General features: G+C 38.3%; 1 protein-coding gene across 1 annotated transcript in view; it reads right to left on the bottom strand.

The window, feature by feature from the left end:
• The window catches only part of LOC114637101 (coagulation factor VIII), a 99,572-nt gene that overhangs the window by 22,990 nt on the left and 55,036 nt on the right, over positions 1 to 21,546 (bottom strand). Inside the window, exons 10-11 of the mRNA XM_028785254.1 lie at positions 17,618 to 17,827; positions 7,588 to 10,597 (exon numbers count right to left, since the gene is read on the bottom strand). Coding sequence (XP_028641087.1) covers positions 7,588 to 10,597; positions 17,618 to 17,827 — 3,220 coding nt within the window. The remainder of the gene's footprint in view (positions 1 to 7,587; positions 10,598 to 17,617; positions 17,828 to 21,546) is intronic.

Here is a 21,546-nt window from a genome sequence, read left to right as displayed (position 1 = left end):
TTTTTTCTTTTTTGTGATTTTTATTGGACATTTTATTTACATTTCAGATGTTATCCCTTTACCCCATTTTCCCCCCACACAGGAACCCCCTATCCCATCCCCCCTCCTCCTGCTTCCATGAGGATGTGCCCCTTCCACCTCCCCACCCTCGAATTTCCCCACACTGGGGCATCCAGCCTTCACAGGACCAAGGATCTCCTCTCCCACCTATGCCCGACAAGCCCACCCTCCCCTACATACACAGCTGGAGCCATGAGTTCCTCTCTATGTACTTCCAGGCTGGTGGTTTAGATACTGGGAGCTGTGGTTGGTTGGTATTGTTGCTCTCCCCATGGGGCAGCAAACCCTTTCAGCTCCTTCAGTCTTCTAACTCTTCCATTGGGAACCTCTTGCTTCTAACCACACTCATAAAAAAATTAGTCCAGATTTGCTTTTTGTTTTAAGTATATAAGGGGCAATAGAGTATACATATCTTTAGTTTTTTCTTTCACTAAGCATCACAGTTGAGACATTCATCTATGCTGTAATTATAACTTATATATTCTCTGTTATTTGCTGTTGGATTGTACTCTATTAGATTAATATATTCCAATCGTATATGTATATGTGTGTGTGTGTGTGTGTGTGTATGAGTCACTACTACATTTGGGGACTTGGAAATAGTCCTGATTTGAATCTTCAGGTAAATGTCTTTAGGGAACAAATACATGTATTTGTTTTGGTCACATATGCAGGAATTGAATTGCTGAAAAGGAATATTTTAGGCATTGTAGATTCTGGTACACTGCTTACTAAATCAGCTGCTATATTTTCCATTTTTAACAACAATAAAATGTGGGAGTTCTATTTGCTCTAAATACTCACAAATACTTGACCACATTTTTATACTCTTGGCTATTCTGGTGGTTGCATAGTAGTGCTTCACTGTAATTTTATTTTACATTTCCATGATCGATAAAGTTGTATATTTTTCCACTTTATAGCTAATATCTTCATTATCTTTAGAACACTTTTTATGTACATCAAATTCATAATTTTATTGACGTTAGTTATTTTTAAAGATTTATTTTTATTTATGTGCATGTATGTCTCTGTGTGTATGCCACATGCATATCAGTGTCCACAGAGACCAGGAGAGGGTTTCAGAACTCCTGGAACTTGAATCACAGGCAGTTGTGAACTATCATATGAGTTCTGGGAACCAAATTTAGATCCTCTGCAAAAGCAGTAACTTCTAAATGTGGAGCCAACTCCCCAGCGCCAAGTTTATAATTTTAAAACAGTGAAATAGATTTTATATTAATTTTTCTTTTATCTTGAATTAATCATTTTTATTTCCCAACCCTGAGATTAATACATTCTGTTTTCCCTTAGATGCTTATAGCTTTATCTATTCATCTAATGTCTTTGCTTCAAGTGCTTACTAAGGCAGACTTTCTCCTTACTAATTCTGATGAAAGCATTTTCATGTACTATGATGTGAGAAGATAGCTCATTTGAGTCATTTTTACTGATATTACTTCATTCTGTAAACTTCCATTCAGATTGACTGTAGACTTATATTCATCTAGAAAGCCAAGTCTACTTTATTCTTAAGGCTATATAATAGTTCATTTGAATCAGCTAAAGGAAAAATGGAGACAGTAAAAAATTCAGCATGCAAATGGAGTGGGGAGAACTTAGTCCACCTTCATGAGTCATCACCAAGTCTCAGCTAATAGAGTAGGCTGTGATTTTATTGTTATTATATAGTGTTTTGTAACTCAATTTTATCCCTAGTCATTATTATCTTCCCATTTTATATTTTCATCTTGTGCTAATATTTAGTCCATTTCAAAAATCTGTTTTAAAACAACATAGTATAACCAACAAGATCCTCTGATGGATTAGATATGAATTTGGGAGGGGGAAGGAGAGATAAGCAATAACCTTAAGTTTGGGGTTGAAATAAATGGAATGAAGGAATGGCCATTAATAATAACATGATTAGGAGCTAGACAGATGGCTCAGCAGTTTAGAGAACTTGGTGCCTCTCCAGAGGACCCAAGCTGAAGTCTTAGAACCCACATGGTGGTTACCAATTATCTGTGGCTCTAGTTTCAAGGGATCTGACTTTTTTTGATCTCTGTGGGCATCAGACACATATATGGCACACACATGTACATGCAGAACAAATATTCATACACATAAAATAACCTAAAATATTTAAAAAATAATAACATGATTGATATGGATAACACCAATATAGTGGAGAGTGAGAAACTGACTGAATAAGAGAGAAAAAGAGGAACTTCTAGAGCAGCGGTTCTTAACCTGTTGGTAATGACCCTTTTGGGGGTTGAACATTAGATATCCTGCCTATCAGATGTTTATATTATGATTCATAACAGTAGGAAAATTACAGTTATAAAGTAGCAACACAATAATTTTATGGTTGAGGGTCACCACAATATGAATAACCGTATTAAAGGGTTGTAATATTAGGAAGGTTGAGAAACACTGGCTTAGAGAAACATTTTTATGAGGGGTAAAGGAATGAGATAAAGTGCAAAATTTGTGTGATGGGCTTTATATAGGAACACAGATGATCTATTTATTATCATTTTTTTGTGAGCCAGAATAACGAAGGGTATATATTCTTTCTCTAGGACCTGTATTGTGCATCAGCTGCCCAATTCTGCCACCTCAATTCCCTGCATACCTTGAACTTTTCACTATACTCTAGTAATACCTGTTTCTATACCTCAAAGTTCTAAATACGCCCTATTCTTAGAGCCTCTGTACTTTTCTCTCTTGTCTTTTGTCAGGGGCATCCCTGCTTATACACTGAAGGCCTAAAATCACCCATAGGCCTAAAAACAGCAATAGGCCTGACATACATGCCTGCTAACACAGTCTTGGGTCTCTGTGGAAAAACACTGAAACAGATGCCTAGAAGCTATTGCAAACAAGCAGATTTTGTGGAAAATTGCCAGCCTGAATAGTCATAGACCTTGTAGATAGATAACCTTGGTGGATAGAACCAACTTACATAAGGACAAGTGAATCATAGGAGTCGTCATAGTGATCTGTCCCCTGAACCTTCACCCAGCTGACATTCTGTTCTGGAAGATATCTGTATTCCCCCTGAACACCTACGCTCCTGCGTCATCCCCTTCCCTACATCCTGCCTTTTTGTGTATATAACCCCTGTGTGAAAAAGTAAAAATAGCATTTTGATCAGACTATAGAAGATCTCCATTCTTTGCATTCATCTGTTTTCCCCCATCTTCTCTTTTAGGTGACCTCCCCCGACCCCTATTTGATGCCTTGTGGGACAGGACAGTCTTTTCTGAGTTCTACCACTTTGCCTCATTATCATTTAGGTCTCAACTCCTCAAAAGGGATTTTTTTTTTTTTACTATCACAGCTGAAGTAACGTGTATCATTCTATATTATTTTCTGAATAGCATCCTTGAAATTATCTTATTTCTTTTTATATATGTGTCGATATGTATATCTGTTTGTGAAGATCAGGGATGAACCTTGGATGCCATTCCTCAGGAGCCATCCACCTTGTTTTTAAAGATAGGTGTCTCTTACTAAACCTGGAACTCACCAATTAGGCCAGGCTGGCTGGCCACTGACACCCCCTTCCCAGAAATATGTCTGCTTATTTCAGCCTTTCCAGCATTAGGATTATAAGTAAGTGCTACCATATTATTTTTTTAAAGATTTATTTATTATTTGTTTATAATATATACAACATCCTGTCTTTATGTATGCCTGCAGGTCAGAAGAGGGCACCAGATTTCATTATAGATGGTTATAAGCCATCATGTGGTTGTTGGAAATTGAACTCAGGACATCAGGAAAAGCAGCCAGTGCTCTTAACCTCTGAGCCATCTCTCCAGCCCTCACCACATTATTTTTTAAGATTCATTTTTTTTTTATTTTGAGAATTGTGTATGTGTGCATTGTGCACATGTATGTATGCATATAAGGATGTGTGTTCATGGAGGTCAAAAGAATGTAACAGATCTCTGAGAGCTAGAGTTATGGGTAATTATATGGGTACTGGAAACTGAACTTGGGTATACTGTATTCAAGTACCTGAAACAGAATCTATCACACAGTAGGTACTCCATTATATTTGTTGACTGATTCTTCTAATGCCTTTCTTCTAAATTTGCTTTCTCTAACCTAGTTCAATGTCCTTTGGCTCTCCTAAAATCAAACCACCCATTTTTCTTTTGGATTGCCAGTATTTTAGAAAACAGCCCTATCCACTGGGGTCCACCTGAGGCACAGCCAGCAGAGTTGAGCTGTGTGCTGTCTCTTGGCCTCTATCTTTTGGCCCATGGCTCTCCCTGCCTTCCTGAGGAGCCTTGTAGAAGTTCCAAGGAGCATCCAGGTTAAACCCCTCCCCAGACAACCTGATGCCTGAAAGGTCCACCTGGGGCATAGCCAGCAAATATTTAATCTGGGGCACAGCCAGCAGAGGTGAGGAATGTGGTGTTCCATGAGATCCGCTGTCAGGATCAAGGATCTGTCTGCCTCCCCAAGGAGTCCTGTTGACACCAGGAACATTCTTTCAACACCAGGAACAACCAGATGACTAAAGGACAGCATAAGAACACAATCAACAAGGGCCAGGGCAATATGGCATTACCGAGAACCCAGCTATCCTGCTACAGCAAGCCCTGGATATTCTAGCACAGCCTAATCACAAAAAGACGACACTAAAACACAATTTTATAAAGATGATAGAAGCCTTTAAAAAGGAAACGAATAAATTTCTTAAAGCAATACAGGAAAATACAATGAGGCAGGTAGAGGCCCTTAAAGAGGAAGCAAATAAATATAAAGAAATGAAAGAAAGTACAATCAAACAGGAAGGAGATAAATAAAACTGTTCAAGACCTGAAAATGGAAATAGAAGCAATAAAGAAAAGACAAACTGAGGTAATCTTGGAGATGGAAAACCTAGGAAAGAGAACAGGAACTACAGACACAAGCATCACCAATAGAACGCAAGGGATGGAAGACAGAATCTAAAGTGTGGAAAATATGTTAGAAAAATCAAAGAAATCAATCAAAGAAATCAATCAAAGAAAAACCTAAAGCTAAAATGTTTCTAACATAAAACATCTAGGAAATTTGGGACACTATTAAAAGACCAAACCTAAGAATAATAGGAATATAAGGAGAAGATGATTCCCAGCTCAAAGGCCCAGAAAGCATCTTCAACAAAATCACAGAAAAAAATTCTCTAACCTAAAGAAAGATACATACAAGAAGCTTACAGATACCAAATAGATTGGACCAGAAAAGAAAATCCTCCCACCACGTAATCATCAAAATTCTAAATATACAGAACAAAGAAAGAATTTTAAAAGCAGCAAGGGAAAAAAGTCAAGTAACATATAAAGACAGACCTGTGAGAATTACACCCAATTTCTCATCTGAGACTCTAAATGCTAGAAGGGCCTGGGCAGAGGTCTTGCAGACCCTAAGAGACCACTGATGTCATCTCAGACTATTATACCCAGCAAAACTGTCAATCACCATAGATGGAGTAAAACAAGATATTCTATGAAAAACCAAGTTCAAAAATTCCTCTCCACAGAAGATATTACAAGGAAAACTCCAACCCAATGAGGCTAACTATAAACAAGCGAATACAAGAAATAATTTCTCTTCGAAATACACCATCACCACCACCACCACCACCATCACCACCACCACCATCACCATCAAAATAACAGGAAGTAACAATCATTGCTCATTAATACCTCTCAACATCAATGAACTCAATTCCCCAGCAAAAAGACACAGGCCAACAGAATGGATTCATAAACAGAATCCATCATTCTGCTGTATACGAGAAGCATATCTCAGCAACAAAGATAGTCATTATCTCCGTATAAAGGGCTGGAAAATGGTTTTCCAAGCAAATGGACCCAAGAAACAAGCTGGGGTAGCCATTATAATCTGTAATAAAACAGACTTTCAACCAAAAGTAATCAGAATGACTAAAATCATAAACTCAAGTGATAGCACATTCTGGTGAGGATGTGGAGAAAGAGGAATAGTCCTCCATTGCTGGTGGGAGTGCACATTTGTATAACCTCTCTGGAAACCAATTTGGTGGTTTCTCAGAAGATTGGGAATAGTTATACCTTAAGACCCAGCTATACCACTCCTGGGCATATATCCAAAAGATGTTCCACCATCCCACAAGGACACTTGCTCAACTATGTTCACAGCAACTTTATTTTTAATAGTCAGAAACTGGAAACAATCCAGATATCCCCCAACTGAAGAATGGATACAGAAAATGTGCTTTATTTACACAATGGAATACTATTCAGCTATTAAAAATAAGAACATAATGAATTTTTCAGGCAAATGGATGGAATTAAAAAATATCATATGGAGTGAGGTAACCCGTACTCAAAGGACATGTATGCGATGCACTCACTTATAAGTGGATATTAGCTATAAAGCACAGACCCAAAGAAGCCAAATAACTAGGAGGGTACAACGGAGGAAGTTTGATTCTTTCTTAGAAGGGGAAACAAAATAAATATTGGAGATGGATACAAGGAGATCATATGTAGGGAGAGCAGGGGAGAGAGAAGGGAGATTGGTGAGAGGGAGCAACCTCTAGGATGTGCCAGAGACCTGGGATGGGGAGAGGCCTAAGAGGGTCTAAAGGGGTGACAGGCTGAGAGTCTTAGCAGTGGGGGATATGGATTCTAAAGTGGCCACTTCCTGTAGCCAGGTGGGACTCCCAGTGGAAGGAAAAGGACAGCAACCCATCCACAAAACCTTTGACCCAAAATGTGTCCTGCCTACAAGATGTGCAGGGACAAAGAGCAGAGACTGGTGGAATGGCCAACCAATGACTGGCCCAAATTGAAACACATTACATGGGTAAGAACCAATCCCTGACATTACTGATACTCTGTTATGCTTGCAGACAGGAACAAACCTTAACTGTCCTCTGAGAGGCTCTACCCAACAGCCAATGGAAACAGATGCAGAGACTCACACTCAAACATTAGATGGAGCTCAAGGAGTCTTACAGAGTTAGGTGAAAAACTGAGGGACCCAAAAAGAACAGGGACTCCACAGGAAGACCAACAGAATCAACTATCCTGGACATTGGGAGCTTCCAGAGACTGAATCACTAACTAATGAGTGACCATAGGCTGGGCCTAGGCCTTCTGCACATATGTAGCTGATGAAGAGTTTGGTCTTTATGTGGGTCCCCTAGACTGCTGGGGAAGGGCCTGTCCCTGAGTCTGTTGCCTGCCTGCCTGCTCGCCTGCCTGTGGATCCCATGTGCCTAAACGGACAGCCTTGTTTGGCTTTAGTAGGAGAGGATTTGCCTAGTCTCACAGTGACCTGATGTGTGAAAGTGGGGGTTGGGGTGGGGCAGATGGAGGTTTTAATACCCAGAAGAAGGCCTCACCTTCTCAACAGAGAAGGGAGGAGACATGGGGGAAGGAGTTGTGTGAGGGGATACTGGGAGTAGAGGAAGGGCTGATCTTGGGTTGTAAAGGGAATAAATAAAAAATGATAAAAACCAATACTACAAACCTATTTTTTAGAGCATGAGATGTACTCATCCCATAGTCCCAGAGCCGTTCCACAGCTGCAATAAAATAGTGCCTTGTTTTCTGTTGAAAGCTGCGAGGATCCTGCTTTATATCATCACCATAAATGTCAAAATCCTCATTTGTTTCAACGGTGATGGCATCATCATAGTCAGTTGTTTCCTGTTCTGATTGAAAAGCACTAAGCTCCCTTTGATGTCGTTTCAAGACTGGCAGGTTTTGAGAGCATGTCCTTTGAGTCTGACCTTGCTTTACCCAAGTGGCTTCTCTTTGGGGCCAAATTTGCTTATTTGCCCCTATTGAATGATTGCTTCCATACGGCCTCAGAGACAAAATGGTGTCCTCTTGCTTAACAGATACAATTTCTGGTGACTTCTCTTTGGATTTCCATTTATCTTTTGGTATCTGTGCAGCATAATGATAATCCCAAGCATGATGATATAGCAGTTTAGAGTGACTCTTTTTAGAGCTCTCTGTTTTGCCTTTTATACTTTTCCCATGCCTCTTTGCTTTATTCCATTTAGTAGGCTCCCATGTTTTCTGAACAAAGACCTCTTTCATGAGATTCAAGTGTCCGGGAGATTCATGGCTAGTTTCTGTAGGTAAAAGTTCTTCCTTTTGAATGGAAACTTGATGAAGCAATTCAACTTTGCCAGCTTCTTCAGGCAAGATTGGTTTTAAGAAAATAATGTTCTCAAGTTTCTTATATGTATCTGAGTTTGTGTTACTTTTCCCTGGGGAGGAAAATTTTGCTTGATCTATGAATATCTTACATGGTAGAATGGCTAAAGAAGGGTTATTCCTTTTGGTTTCTTTTAATAAATGATTGCTTTCTTGAATTCTAGAACTTTTTGTCTTATAGTCAAAAATGTAGGATGATGCTTGAACATGAGAAAAATTGTCTTGGAATGGAATCCTTTTGAGATCTGTTGGTGAAAATGCTGATGTTTTTACAACATGTGAGTCATAACTATTTGTCTGAGTGGTGCTTTTAATTATAGAAGAATCTGATAAGGGAGGTTGAATAATGAACTTTTTCCTTTCCTTGCTGTGGTCTATCTGTTTAATGATACTCTGTGTCGAATAGTTTATGGTTTGAAGCCACTGAGTTGACAGTCTGAATTGTCCCAAAGCCCGTTTACTACGTTGAGTAATAATATCCTTCTGGCTTGGATAGTTTTTTACCATTTCTCTGGTTTTATTTATCAAGCCTTCTAAATTTGTTTCCTTATCCTTCCTTCTTTTAACTAAATGTACCATGTGAATCTGTACTGTATTTGTTGAGTTGTTTATTGATGTGCTGTTTTGAAGTATTGGTACATATGTCTCTTCATGTAAACTTATATTTTGCCTAGTGCCTAGTAAAAACATGTCTTTCAAGAAATTCTTAGTACCAGTTGCTATGTGCACCTGGGGCAAAACTACTTTCTCTTCAATTGGTGCTTCCTTTTCTATCTCTTCCTGAATATTTTTTTCTTGATTGTGCCTACCATTTTTGTGTATCTTAGCCAAACTGGTAAGAAATATGCTCATATTACTTGGAAAAACCATCTCTTTAAGTCCTATGTTCTTTGTAAATCCATCTTGTTCTACTATCACTTTATTTTTCTCTGACAAGAAAGTTTGATTTTTCACATACTTTTTAAACATTAAATATACTAATTGCTTTGGACTACGTTCTTGCTCAGAGTTCAAGGAGTTACTTCCATTGGTCTTTTTTAACAAATTTGCATATTCTGACAATAACAGCATCTTGGAAAATGGCATGATTGTATTTTCTGCACCTTGTGGAACAGAATCTTCATCTTTTTTATGAAAAATGTCTTTATTTTTTGCTGAGGTAGATGTATTTCGCATATGGTTTAGTCTCAGATATGTAGTATTTTTGCCTAAAAGTGTTCCATCATGAATCAAAGATGTTAGTTCTTGAATCTCATCATTGATTTTTAATACGGCATCTTGCAAGTCTGCTGTACTATTCTCAATTGATGTTCGGATGTCAGTGTGTGGTTTTTCATTAGTTGTTGAATGATTGCATGTCTTGTTTGTTTTCATTAGGGAGACATTGTCTTTAAATAAAGTATTATCTTTGGCCAATAAAGCAATTCCATGAAACCTCTTCTCTTTGAGTAATTTATCATTCTCCACTGATAATATATTATCTCCTGGTGAACTTTGACTATACATTAAAGTTGAATCCAACAAGTTGGAATAACTATTTTCTTCACTAATCCTTAAAGGTACATGAGACCCAACAAGGGGATACGCTTTTTTACCAAATGCAGTAGTTCTTAATTTAGCACTAAAGTGAATTGGCATATCTGGAAATTCTGAAGAACCTGTCTTTTCAAAATTTTCTGTCAAATTGTCTGACAGAATTGTTGTGGTCATTAGATTACTTGGCAAACCAGAAACTTGCAAATCAAGTTTCTTCCACTTTACTTCTCTAGTTATCTCCAAACTTTTATTTGATCTTAACTGGAGGCCTGGCTGAGGAGTAAATACAATTTTCTCACTGTGGTGGGATTCTGGCCTGATTTGGGCCACTTTAAATGGGCCTACATTTCTGTCTATTGCATCAGGTGAATCATCATCATGAACAGCCTCATAATAGGCTTCTTGGCCATCTGATAAAAGTAAGCCATGTGGAGTAGGATGACTCTGTCCCAAGAGCATCAAAATGTCACTAGATGAGACACTTTGTACTTTAAGCATTTCTGCTATTTCTCCAAATGGAGGCTCAATCTTCTCCATATCATTTTTTGGAATTATGATGTCTTTGAATTTCTTTTTCCTAGTATTAGGAAGATTTGAATTCTGGAAGAAGCTTCTGGGATCAATGACATTGTTGTCATTCACCAACTGTGTTGGAATATCTTCATATATTTCTTCATAATAATCACTAGTACTCTTGTCACAACTAGAAACTTTCAGCAATGCTGTCATACCTCTCTTCCGAAAGTCTGAATTATGACACCCCAAGACCCATAGACCTGAAAATGAGAAAGAATAAAACTCTGATTACTCATAATCTACATTTTAAGTAAGTTGTATATTGAAGGTTCTCTCCTACTTCTAGATAAATGAAGAAACGGTAGTCAAGCCTGTTATGTCATAAGTTATTTGGTTAACATCTTAACGTATATTCACCAATGTTGCTGCTACTGTGCTATGCATGTTGCTGATCACAAGAAAGGAAGATTGGAGCCACTGAAGAGAGCTCAGTGGGTAAATTTGCCTAATGACCTCAATGCAATCCTTAGAATCCACATAGTAGAAGGAAATGAGTCTTGCAGTTGTCCTTTAACCTTTACACTTGCGCATATGAGCCCACATACCTCTACACTTGCGCATATGAGCCCACATACATACATACACATGGTAAAGTAATGAACATAATAAAAACATTTAGAATGTTCAATGATGTAACATTTATGTATTTACTTCTAATGTGGATATTCTCAAAGAAGGTGTTACAGAACTTTTACCAATAAAATAAAATAAATGAAATGAAATGAAATAAAATAGTGGAGTGCTGATTAGTTATGGAAACTATGAACAAGGTTTTAATCCTGAGACAGAGAAAAGTACCAAACTGATAATTCAACACAAGGCTAGAAAGAACCAGCTGAGAGTTAAGAACATTCAGACTACAATAACAATATGCTTACACTGTAGAATGTGAGTTTGTGTGCATGTGCATGCCATTCTGTATGTTTTTAGGTCAGAAGACAACCTTGGATGTCAATATATGCCTTGCCTCCCATCTTGTTTGAGATAGAGTCTTTCTGTTTGCCTTTTCATATGCCAGGATAGATGGTCTGCAACCTTCTGAAGATTCTCCTGTCTTGGATTCCCACCTTCCTGTAGGAGCTCTAGGATTATTGACATATACTCCTATGCCTGGCTTTTTCCATGGGTTCTGTCTGGTAATCTATGTGACAAGTACTTTACTAGTTGATCTATTTCCCTGGTCAAAAACATCTAATTTTTGTTTGGTTGTTTTGTTCATTTTTATTGTTGTTGTTGTTTTGTTTTTGAGACAGGGATTCTGCCTTAGGGTTTCCAATACTGTGAAGAGACACTATGACCAAGGCAACTCTTAAAAAGGACAACATTCAATTGGGGGTAGCTTACAGGTTCAAAAGTTTAGTCCATTATCATCATAGCAGGAAGCATTGCAGTGTCCAGGCAGGCATAGTGCTGGACGATCTGAGAGTTATAAATCTTGATCGAAAGGCAAACAGGAAAAGACTGTTTCCCAGGCAGCTAAGAAGAGAGTCTCAAAGCCCACCCCTACAGTGACACACTTCCTTCAACAAGGCCATACCTCCTAATAACGCCACTCCTTGGCTCAAGCATATTCACACCATCATCTTCTACTTCCTAGCCCCTGAAGTGGAAACTTAAGAGTTCTTTGGAAAGACAGTTGTGTTAGAAGGTGTTTTGCTGGGGCAAACACATGAAGGAAGGTTTTTTGAAGAAAGACTAAGGCAGACTCGTGAAGGAACGTTTCACTGAAGCAGGCACAGGAGGAAGTATGTTCTGCTAAAGCAAGCATGTAAAAGGACACATGATGAAGAATTCTTTGCTAACAACACAAATGTATTGGTCCACCTTACATGCATAGTTGAACTCCATTTGTTTGGACTCCATAGACAGAAATGTACCAAAAATTTCTGGTGGTGTTCTGCAGTTTCTTGCAGCTTCTTTGGACTCAGGCTGATTGCCAGAGTGATGTCAGCTGAGATAGATGCACATGCTGAGGCAAGACACATGTTGAGGTAAGACACGAGGAGGACACTGATGTTTGGAGGGTATAAAGAGGACTAGCTAGACTGTGACAGAAGCTGAGCTAGGCTTGCTTATGGAGCTAGCTGTGCAACTATTGTGGGTCTTGTGTCTTCACTGATCTTTGCTGATCTTCGCTTATCTTCGCTGATCTTCCCTGAGAGAGGTATAGCTGAGTACTCCTGGTGTTCCTCCGAGTCCCTTTTGCTGACTTGTGTCAAGGCTGAGGCCTGGCTGTCTGTGTTAGGTTGTGCCTGCTGCTGATTCATGTTTGCTATCCTGACTCTAACGAACTAGACTGCTGGTGTATCTGTGAAGTGTTTGTAAGTAGACTGAGTTGCTGCTGCTAATCCATAAACTGAACTTCTGATTTCCACACAACACAGATGGGAGTTGCTCCAAAGAACATTTCTAAACAAGTCTACTTCTCCTGTATCCTTTCTTTGTCACTACCTCTAGTGGGTGGTGGGCTAAAAGGGAGGTTAAAGTATTTAAGAACTATCATTAAAAATAACGGTTTGAAAAAATTAAAGTTACAGGCCCCCATAACCTTCTTCAAACACATGACTCTATACTTAGCCATAGCATAATGCAAAAAAACATTTAGTCCAACTTCAAAAGTCCCCATAGTCTACCACAGTCTAAACAACGTTTAAAAGTACGAAGTTCAAATTCTCTTCTGAGATTCATGCAATCACTTAACTGTAATCCTCTATATAATCAAAATCAAAAGGTAGATCACATGCTTCCAACATCATAGGACATACATTACCATGAGAAAATGTCATACTGTGGAAATACTAGACCAAAGCAAGACCAAAAACCATCTGGGAAAACTCCAAACCCTGCATTTCCATGTCTGATGTCCAACTCCTTTCAGCTTTGTTGACTGCAACACAATTCATACCCTTGGGCTGGTTCCAATACCTGTTAGCAGATTTCCTCAGCAGGTATCCCATGGCTCTGGCATCTCAAACATCTTGGGTCTCCAAGGCATCTTCAACTTTTTACAGCTTCTTGTTTCAATGTCTAGGACCCACACATGATCTTCCAGGATCCTCCAAAGGGCTTGGGTCACTTTTACAGCTCTGCCTCATGTAGCACTCCAGGGTCTGGTTGATTGCTGTTAATAGTTTTGGTGGTCATCCCATGGTACGGGCATCTCCAATATGCTGGGGTATTCTGCTGCACCTGGGCCTCACCAATAGCCTCATAGGCTCTCTTCATAGTGTCAAGCCTCAAATTCTTTACATGACCCCTTCAGTTCTAGGTTGTGAACTGCAATTAAGGCTGCAACTTTTATCAATGGCCTTCCATGGCATCTCACCAAGCCTCAGCTGCTCTCTCTGACCCCATCATGCCTTGCAAAACCAGTACCACCTGGGTGACTCTTACACATTACCAAGTCCAGATGCAGCACAAGTTACAACCTTGGCTATCTCTAGAACACAGCTTCTTTGTTCTCTTAGAAAACACTTCCCAGAAGATTTTACCTCATTGATGCTTGTCTCTTCTTAATCATTGCTAATGTCTAAGCTCCAGATAAGCATCATCAACTGTCACAGCAGTCGCTTCTATTTTTGACTCTAAAGCCAGAGCCACACGGTTGAAGCTGCTGAATTCTGCTACTTCCTGGGGCTGGAATATGGCCCCTCCCCCTTGTTCTATTTACATCATCACCAGCTTTCTGTTTTCCAACTCCTTCATGGCCTAAGCTTGGCTGTTCTGGAACTGGCTCTATAGATTGACCTTGAATTCAGAGATCTGAATGGCTCTGTCTCCTCAATGATGAGATTAAAGGTATGCATCACCACACCGAGACTTATGCTTTTCTCTGCTTGGACCTTGCTCTGTACCAGGCTGGACTTAAACTCAGAGATCTGTTTGTCTCTTTCTCTCTTGTGAATAAAGGTGTGAACTTCCATGCCTGGATCAAGCTTTTCATATCAACTATTCCTCAAAATCTGGATCAAAAGCCTGTGTCCTCCATCTCTAGATTATACTTCATTCTAGATTAAAAGTACAAATGAAAACAATAACCAACCAGTAATAATGTCTAACATGATATAACTATTTCTTGTTAAATGGCAAACACATAAACAATAAGCTTAGCTGGGTGGGATCTTGCCCCAAAGTCACAAGTCCCTTAATCTATTCATCTCCCTGAACACAGGATTAGGTCCATTGTACTTCCTGGTACGCTCTTGAATTGTGCATTTTGTATTTTTTCCTTCTAAGCTTGTTGCACATGATCAAAATGATATTCATGAAAGTAAACCACACACAGAGTTTAAACTTAGTTGATTTTTACTTTCTTCAATGCAATTAATCTGGTGAATCTCTTCAACTTAGCCTCAGGAAGACTCTTCAGACAAGGGCAAAAAGCAGCTACAATAGTCACCAAAATATCACAAGAAAAGTCTCTAGGTCACATACTAAAATTTTTCTTCTCTGAAGCATCTAGATCCAGGACTGCATAGTTCAAATCACCCTCAGCACCACTATCTTCCATATTCCTATTAATTAGGATGGCCATTAATTCCCACTGAAAACATTTCATTGTTTTCCAAATCCAAAATCCAAATCCACATTTCTCCAAATAAAAACATAGTCAGGCCTATCACTGCAATATTGCAAACCCTGGTATCAACTTCTGTTTTGATTAGGGTTTCCACTGCTGAGAAGACACAGCATGACCAAGGCAACTCTTATAAAGGACAATGTTTAATTGGGGCTAGCTTACAGGTTCAGAGGTTCAGTCTATTATCATCAAGGCAGTAAGCATGGCAGTGTCCAGGCAGACATGGTGCAGGAGGAGCTGAGAGTTCTACATCTTGATCTGAAGATGAGGAGAGGACTGTCTTCCAGGCAGCTAGGAGGATTTAAAAGCCCAAGTGCCCAGTGACACACAACAAAGCCACACCTAATCCAACAAGGCCATACCTCCTAATAGTGCCCCTCCCTAGGCCAAGCATATTCAAATCATCAAAGTTTCTCCCTGTATCCTGGCTGTCCTGGAACTCACTCTGTAGACCAGGTTGATCTGTAACTCACAGAGATCTGCCTGCTTCTGCCTCTTGCATGCTAGGATTAAAGGCATTCACCATCACTGCCAGGCCAAAGTATCTATTTTTTATGCTATTGGATTAAGATGTATGAGCTAATTATAATGTTTTTTCATTTATATTTAGTCACATTTATAATGAAGAAAGTTGTATTACAAAAGTTCAGGCAATGTTGTTTAACTAAGTACAAATGTCTCTTCTTTTTTTTCCCAGTTCTCTCATTTTGAGACTGGGCCTGTATAACCCTTGGCTGAAACTTGCTGTGTAGACCAGGCTGGCCTCAAATTCAGAAATCTGCCTTCTCAATACTGGATTAAAGGAAGGCATTGACACATTCCACATTCAACCAAAGTGCTTCTGGATTAGTATTCTAAATTAATGTAAAAAACTATAGAGCTGTAATCTCAAAGAGTTGGAATATAGAGACAAGCAGTTCTCTAGAGTTCATTGACCAAATGAATTCAAGGTTCAATGAGAGAATTTGTCTCAAAAAAACAAGGTGGAATTGAGAAGGATCACCTTCTCAGTCCTCGAATACTTTTTCTTTGACTAAAAGAATTCTTCTAAGAGTGGTTTTATAACTATGGCCTGGAAATGAGCTTTGTAAACCAGGGGCAAAAAAGAGAATATTATATGAAACGTGAATAAATTTTAGAAGTTAACCAAATTGGAAAACTAGGAGAGAAAACAGTAACTAATAAAACAAGTAAGAACAATGTCATGACTTGAATATGCTTGGCTCAGGGAGTGACACTATTAGGAGGTATGGCCTTGTTGGATTAGGTGTGGCTTTGTTGGAGGAAGTGTGTCACTGTGCATTTGGACTTTTACACCCTCCTCCCAGCTGCCTGGAAGACAGTCCTCTCCTCTTTGCCTCCAGATCAAGATGTAGAACTCTCAGCTCCTCCTGCACCATGCCTGTCTGGACACTGCTATGCTTACTGCCTTGATGATAATGAACTGAACCTCTGAACCTATAAGCCAGCCCCAATTAAATGTTATTTTTAAGAGTTGCTTTGGTCATGGGATCTCTTCACAGTAGTAAAATCCTAATTAAGAAAAACAATATATTATATGTGTGTGTGTGTGTGTGTATGTGTATATATATGCATGCATATATATATATATATATATGTACACACACACACATACAATTATATACATATATAACTATATAGAAGGAGAAGAAAGAATCAGATAAAGTACTTAAAGAGCTTGACAAGTATTTCTCATAATTAATGTCACATCAAATTATATAATGAGGTAAGAAATCATCACACAAAATAAACTAAGTCCCTCTGTATGTGTGTACATGTGTACAAGTGTGTATGGCCATCTTTGTCTGTCTGTCTGTCTAAGCATAGAAACATAATATCCAAACTTCTTAAATCAGAATAATGAAACAACACTTGATGGTGTCCAGATTAAGGGAAGCCAGCAAAGATGGTGTCAGTAAATGAACAGAACCAAAGATTGTTTCTTGGAAGAGTGAAGAAAACAGTATTTCAGTAGGAAAGTAACCAACTTCATGGTTGGTGATGAAAAATCTACTAATTCAAGGTTTAGAAATTATTGGTAAAATAGATACTGGTATCATTTAACAAACAGATTTAAAATTTTGACTCATGCCAAATAAGTTTTATTTGTTTTTATAGTAAAGGCTAGTTTGAGGCTTTTATTTGTATTTCAATGTTGAGAGTTGAATCCAGGAATTTATGTGTGCTAGGCAAGCACTGTAGTAGTGAACTACGATATTGAGTCGGTACTGTTATTTTTATATTACCACTGTCTAGAGTGTCTGGCATATAGAAGATCCTTAATAAATATTTTAAAAGACTAAATGAAATACATACATTTGAAAGTATTATATTATACATAGGGATTATATACAAAGTTACATATGGCAGCATTATTTACAAACCTACTAATAAAACTTAGAAGAAATATCTTATATGTTTATGTGTTTTGTCTTTATTGTCTGTATCACAATCAAGTTGTAAGCTCTTTGTTCTTCATTAAAATACTTTACAATTACCAAAGCCACATATCAAAGTCACTTGATATATTTACTGTCTGCATAAATATGAGGGAGCAGGCAAAAGAGCAATCAATGAAACAATCACAGTTGTTAGTGAAAGGGTAATATACATAACTAACCTGGGTTTTCCATTGACATAAAGACAGTTTCTCCCGAGAATGGGAACAGGGTAAGTGTATCTTCGTAGACCATTTTGTGTTTGAAAGTATATCCAGAGAAGAAGATAGATAAGAAGTCTGTCTGTGCTCCAACACTGAGAATGTACCAGTAGGCTACCTCATGCAAACAAACTGTCAACTCCAAGCTATCAAAAACATAGCCATTGATGCCTACAAAAGCAATTGAGAATAAGAGGTTTTGTTGTATCCTGGATTTGTTATTTTGAATTTGATTGTTAGGGTACAATTAGAAATTATCATATACTATGTCTATTACCTTACCACAGAGAACAGTTAGCAATCAGGTAGACTATTAATATTTAATCACTCAACTCCAATCCCAAAGCGTGGAGAGTCATATAGCATTTTGTAAGAAGAGATTTGGATGTATATTGTGGGGGAGTTTGATGAGGAACAAGGTACTTGTAAGATCTTGAAAGATTTTACTAAAAATTGTTATTTACAATGGAAAAAAAGAGTATATAGATAAACCCAAAACAAATGGTCAATGTTATCATACTATAATGCTCCAGATACAAGGAATCAAAATACTAAACACTTGCACAAAATTTCTGTACTATATGGAGAAAATACAGTGGCAGACACAACTAGAATATAGATGCCATTACCAAAATGAATTGTATCAATGAAAAGTGTCCGGAATTACATGACAATGGTTCTCTAAAAGAACACTTATCTTTATTCAAAGGGAATATATGATGAGTTATTAAAAACAAAGTGGCATGATGTTTCCCACCTATTTTCAAGTGGAAAATAATGTGTAAGAGTAGAAAACCAACTTTATAGAATTGTCCTCTGACCTCTACAAATATACTGTGGAATCATTATGACAGCAAACATTCATTCTCTTCTCTCCTCTCTTCCCCTCTCTCTCCCTTCCCCCTCTCTCCCCCTCTATCTTTCTTTCCTTCCTTTTATATACACATACACACAAAATAAATTTTGAAATATATCACTGTTACAGATTTTTAAAAATTATGTGTATGTGTATTGGGGCAGGGGTGTGATGTATACATAAGTGCAGTTGCCTAAAAATGTCAGATCCATTGGAGCAGGATCTGACTGCATTATAGGCAGTTGTGAGTTGCCCAATGTGGAGGCTAGGACTCAGACTTGGGTCCTCTGAAAGAAAAGTATACTATTGTAACTACTGAGCAATTGTTTTTATTAGCTTTAATTGTTAACCTAACAGTCTATAGTCATCCAAGAGAAACCTCAATTGAGGAACTGCCTAAATCAGGTTGGTTTGTGGGTGTGATAGCTATTATTGGTTGTCAACTTGACTACATATGGAATTAACTAAAACTCAAGAGGCTGGATACACCTGTGAGGGACTTTTTCCTAAATAAATGATTTGAGTAGAAAGACACACTTTTGCTTTTGGATCGGGGATTGTGTAAGGGCAAGATGTAGCTATGAGTGTCTCCTAGTTTATCGCAAATCTACCAGGATTCACTACGAGAGGATTTAGATTTAATATGGCTCACAAGATTAGCATTCTAGTTGTTGCACCCAGAGGCTGAGTTACCATTGTTTTTGAATAAAGTTTGTGTGGCTAGTTTCTTCTTGAGGCAACTCGACTGAGTTCAAGACAGAAAGGTATGGTGGGAAAGCATGGGTTGTGATGTGCACCACAAAGGCTGTGAGGGTGTTGAAGCATGGGGCTCGTGTGGTGGTGACCCACCAGGGGGAACTTAGCGACCTGGGTGGAGAGATTTTGGAGCTCTGGTGCCATGTGGCCCACCGGCGTTGGGCATAGCACGGGAACTGCCATTCCTTTTTAATACTTCCTGCAACAGGTGGCGAAATAATGTGTTGGGCAAGAATCCACTAGAAAGTTAAAATTATTAGTCTGAGAGTTAGAGTTTTATTTTTTTTAGTGAGTAGCTGGGTAGCACTAAAATGAGTCATGTGGAGTCAAGCATGGGAATTTTGAAACAAAGACAAGAGAAGGAGAATGAAGTTGCCTACTTCTTTCAGCAGAGATTAATTGAACTGTGAATTTATAAAAATGGGATTGTTTGCTTTTAGGAAAGAGATTATGATTCCAGCCAAATCACGTGGGGAATTTTGCCTGCAGTTCGGAACTATAGGGAAAATTAGTCACTGACTCCAAGTAGAATGGAGTGATAATCATTGTCTGCTATGTACAGGTATTAAATAAATGTCTGTGGCTCTAGGCAGAGAGTTGAACAGATAGATAGTTTAACAATATGGCTGCTCTAGGCAGAGAGCCAAACAGTAAGTTGGTATGAAGATAGTTTACTTTAATACATCTTACAGGCTATTCAAATTCTGTCTAACGTGGGCTCCATGGGAATTCTGGATTTAAATCCTGCATTGACTAGCTGACTGCTTATAAGCAGTATCGATAGAAATGTGAATCAATTGTTTTAAAGATGGTATAAAGATATATTGTTTTAATATGCCTCACAGGATACTCAAATTCTGTCTAATGTGGGATCCATAGGAATCTTGGGTTATATTCCTGCTTGGATAAATAGATAAAGGCCTAAGAATAGGAACAGATAGTATTTTAGTTTACATCATTTGTTTTGAATTGTTTTAATTTTCTTTCTTTCTTTCTTTCTTTCTTTTTTTTTCGAGACAGGGTTTCTCTGTGTAGCTCTGGCTGTCTTGGAACTCACTCAGTAGACCAGGCTGGTCTCGAACTCAGAAATTAGCCTGCCTCATTTTAATTTTCAAAATGGTTGTGATTTTGAGTTTTGTGGTTATAGTATTCCTCTGGGAGAGAGGTCAAAATAAAGGGTTTTCTGATTACTGGCTCAAGGATATTCTAATTTGGGGAAAAGGTTTTGTCTTTGCGTTTTTAGAAAAGGTGATTAGTGTATATACACCTTCCAGAGTTATATGGATCATATATGGCAAAGAAAGACCACCATAGGACTAGATTCCAGAGAATCAAACAAAAAAAGTTATCTTGATGATACTAAGATTTTGTTTTGAGATTTGTATATTATAGAATATACAGCCTTGGTGAGTCTCCTCGTCAGACATGCTGAACTGACCTGTTTGAACTCCCGATGTCTTGGACTGTCAGCTGGATCCAGTCAAGACACAGAGATCAGAGACTAAATCAATTGTTGGTGTGGCCTTCTTAAGGCCAACCAACTCCTCTATTTTCTCTTCCCCTTTCTCACCCCTTCAAAATATCTCAACACCCACATTCAGCTTGAAGAAGTTATGAAGAGTTGCTGTCCCGACTCCCTGGGCTTTGGGGCTGGAGGGTGTTATTATAGGTTGTCTTTCTAGGGAATGGAGAAATGGTCATAATTGGAACAGGGAGGAAATAGATAGAATCATGGTATAGCCATAATCTCTATTGGTATAAATCTTTATAATTGTTACTAAGTTGAAGTCATAATTTCTTAAATGGTACAGAATTTATTTTGATGTAAAATCAAGGGTTTCATTGGTAAAAATCTCTTCTATTGATATAAAAAATTTAAAAGTACAGGGCTAAGACCCAGTCCTTCTATAACTGTTATTATAAATTGGATCTGAGATGATTAACCCTGTGAGTTAAGGGCCAAATAGCAAACTCTTGGTTCTGAGTTTATTGTTGGGGTGTTTCCAAGATTTTAATTAAAAATAACTGAGAGTAGTTAATGGAGAACAGTCCAGATTACTTTAGATAGTTGGTTTTCAAAAAATGTCAGAAATCCACAGAATGTGACATTTAATGTTATTTATTCACTTGTAGAGACAAGTCTGCTCCTGACAGCTTCCCTTTCTTGGACTCCGAGAAGAAATTGAGCATCAGTGGAGTTGCTACAGTTGTGGCGAGACAGCCACTAGGAAAGAATTGCCTCATTTCATCTACAGACAAAATACTGTCCAGAAAAAGG

Source organism: Grammomys surdaster, unplaced genomic scaffold, assembly GCF_004785775.1.
Source record: "Grammomys surdaster isolate TR1022 unplaced genomic scaffold, NIH_TR_1.0 125178, whole genome shotgun sequence".
NCBI classification, from domain to species: domain Eukaryota; kingdom Metazoa; phylum Chordata; class Mammalia; order Rodentia; family Muridae; genus Grammomys; species Grammomys surdaster.
This window is presented reverse-complemented; position numbering and strand designations above follow the sequence as displayed.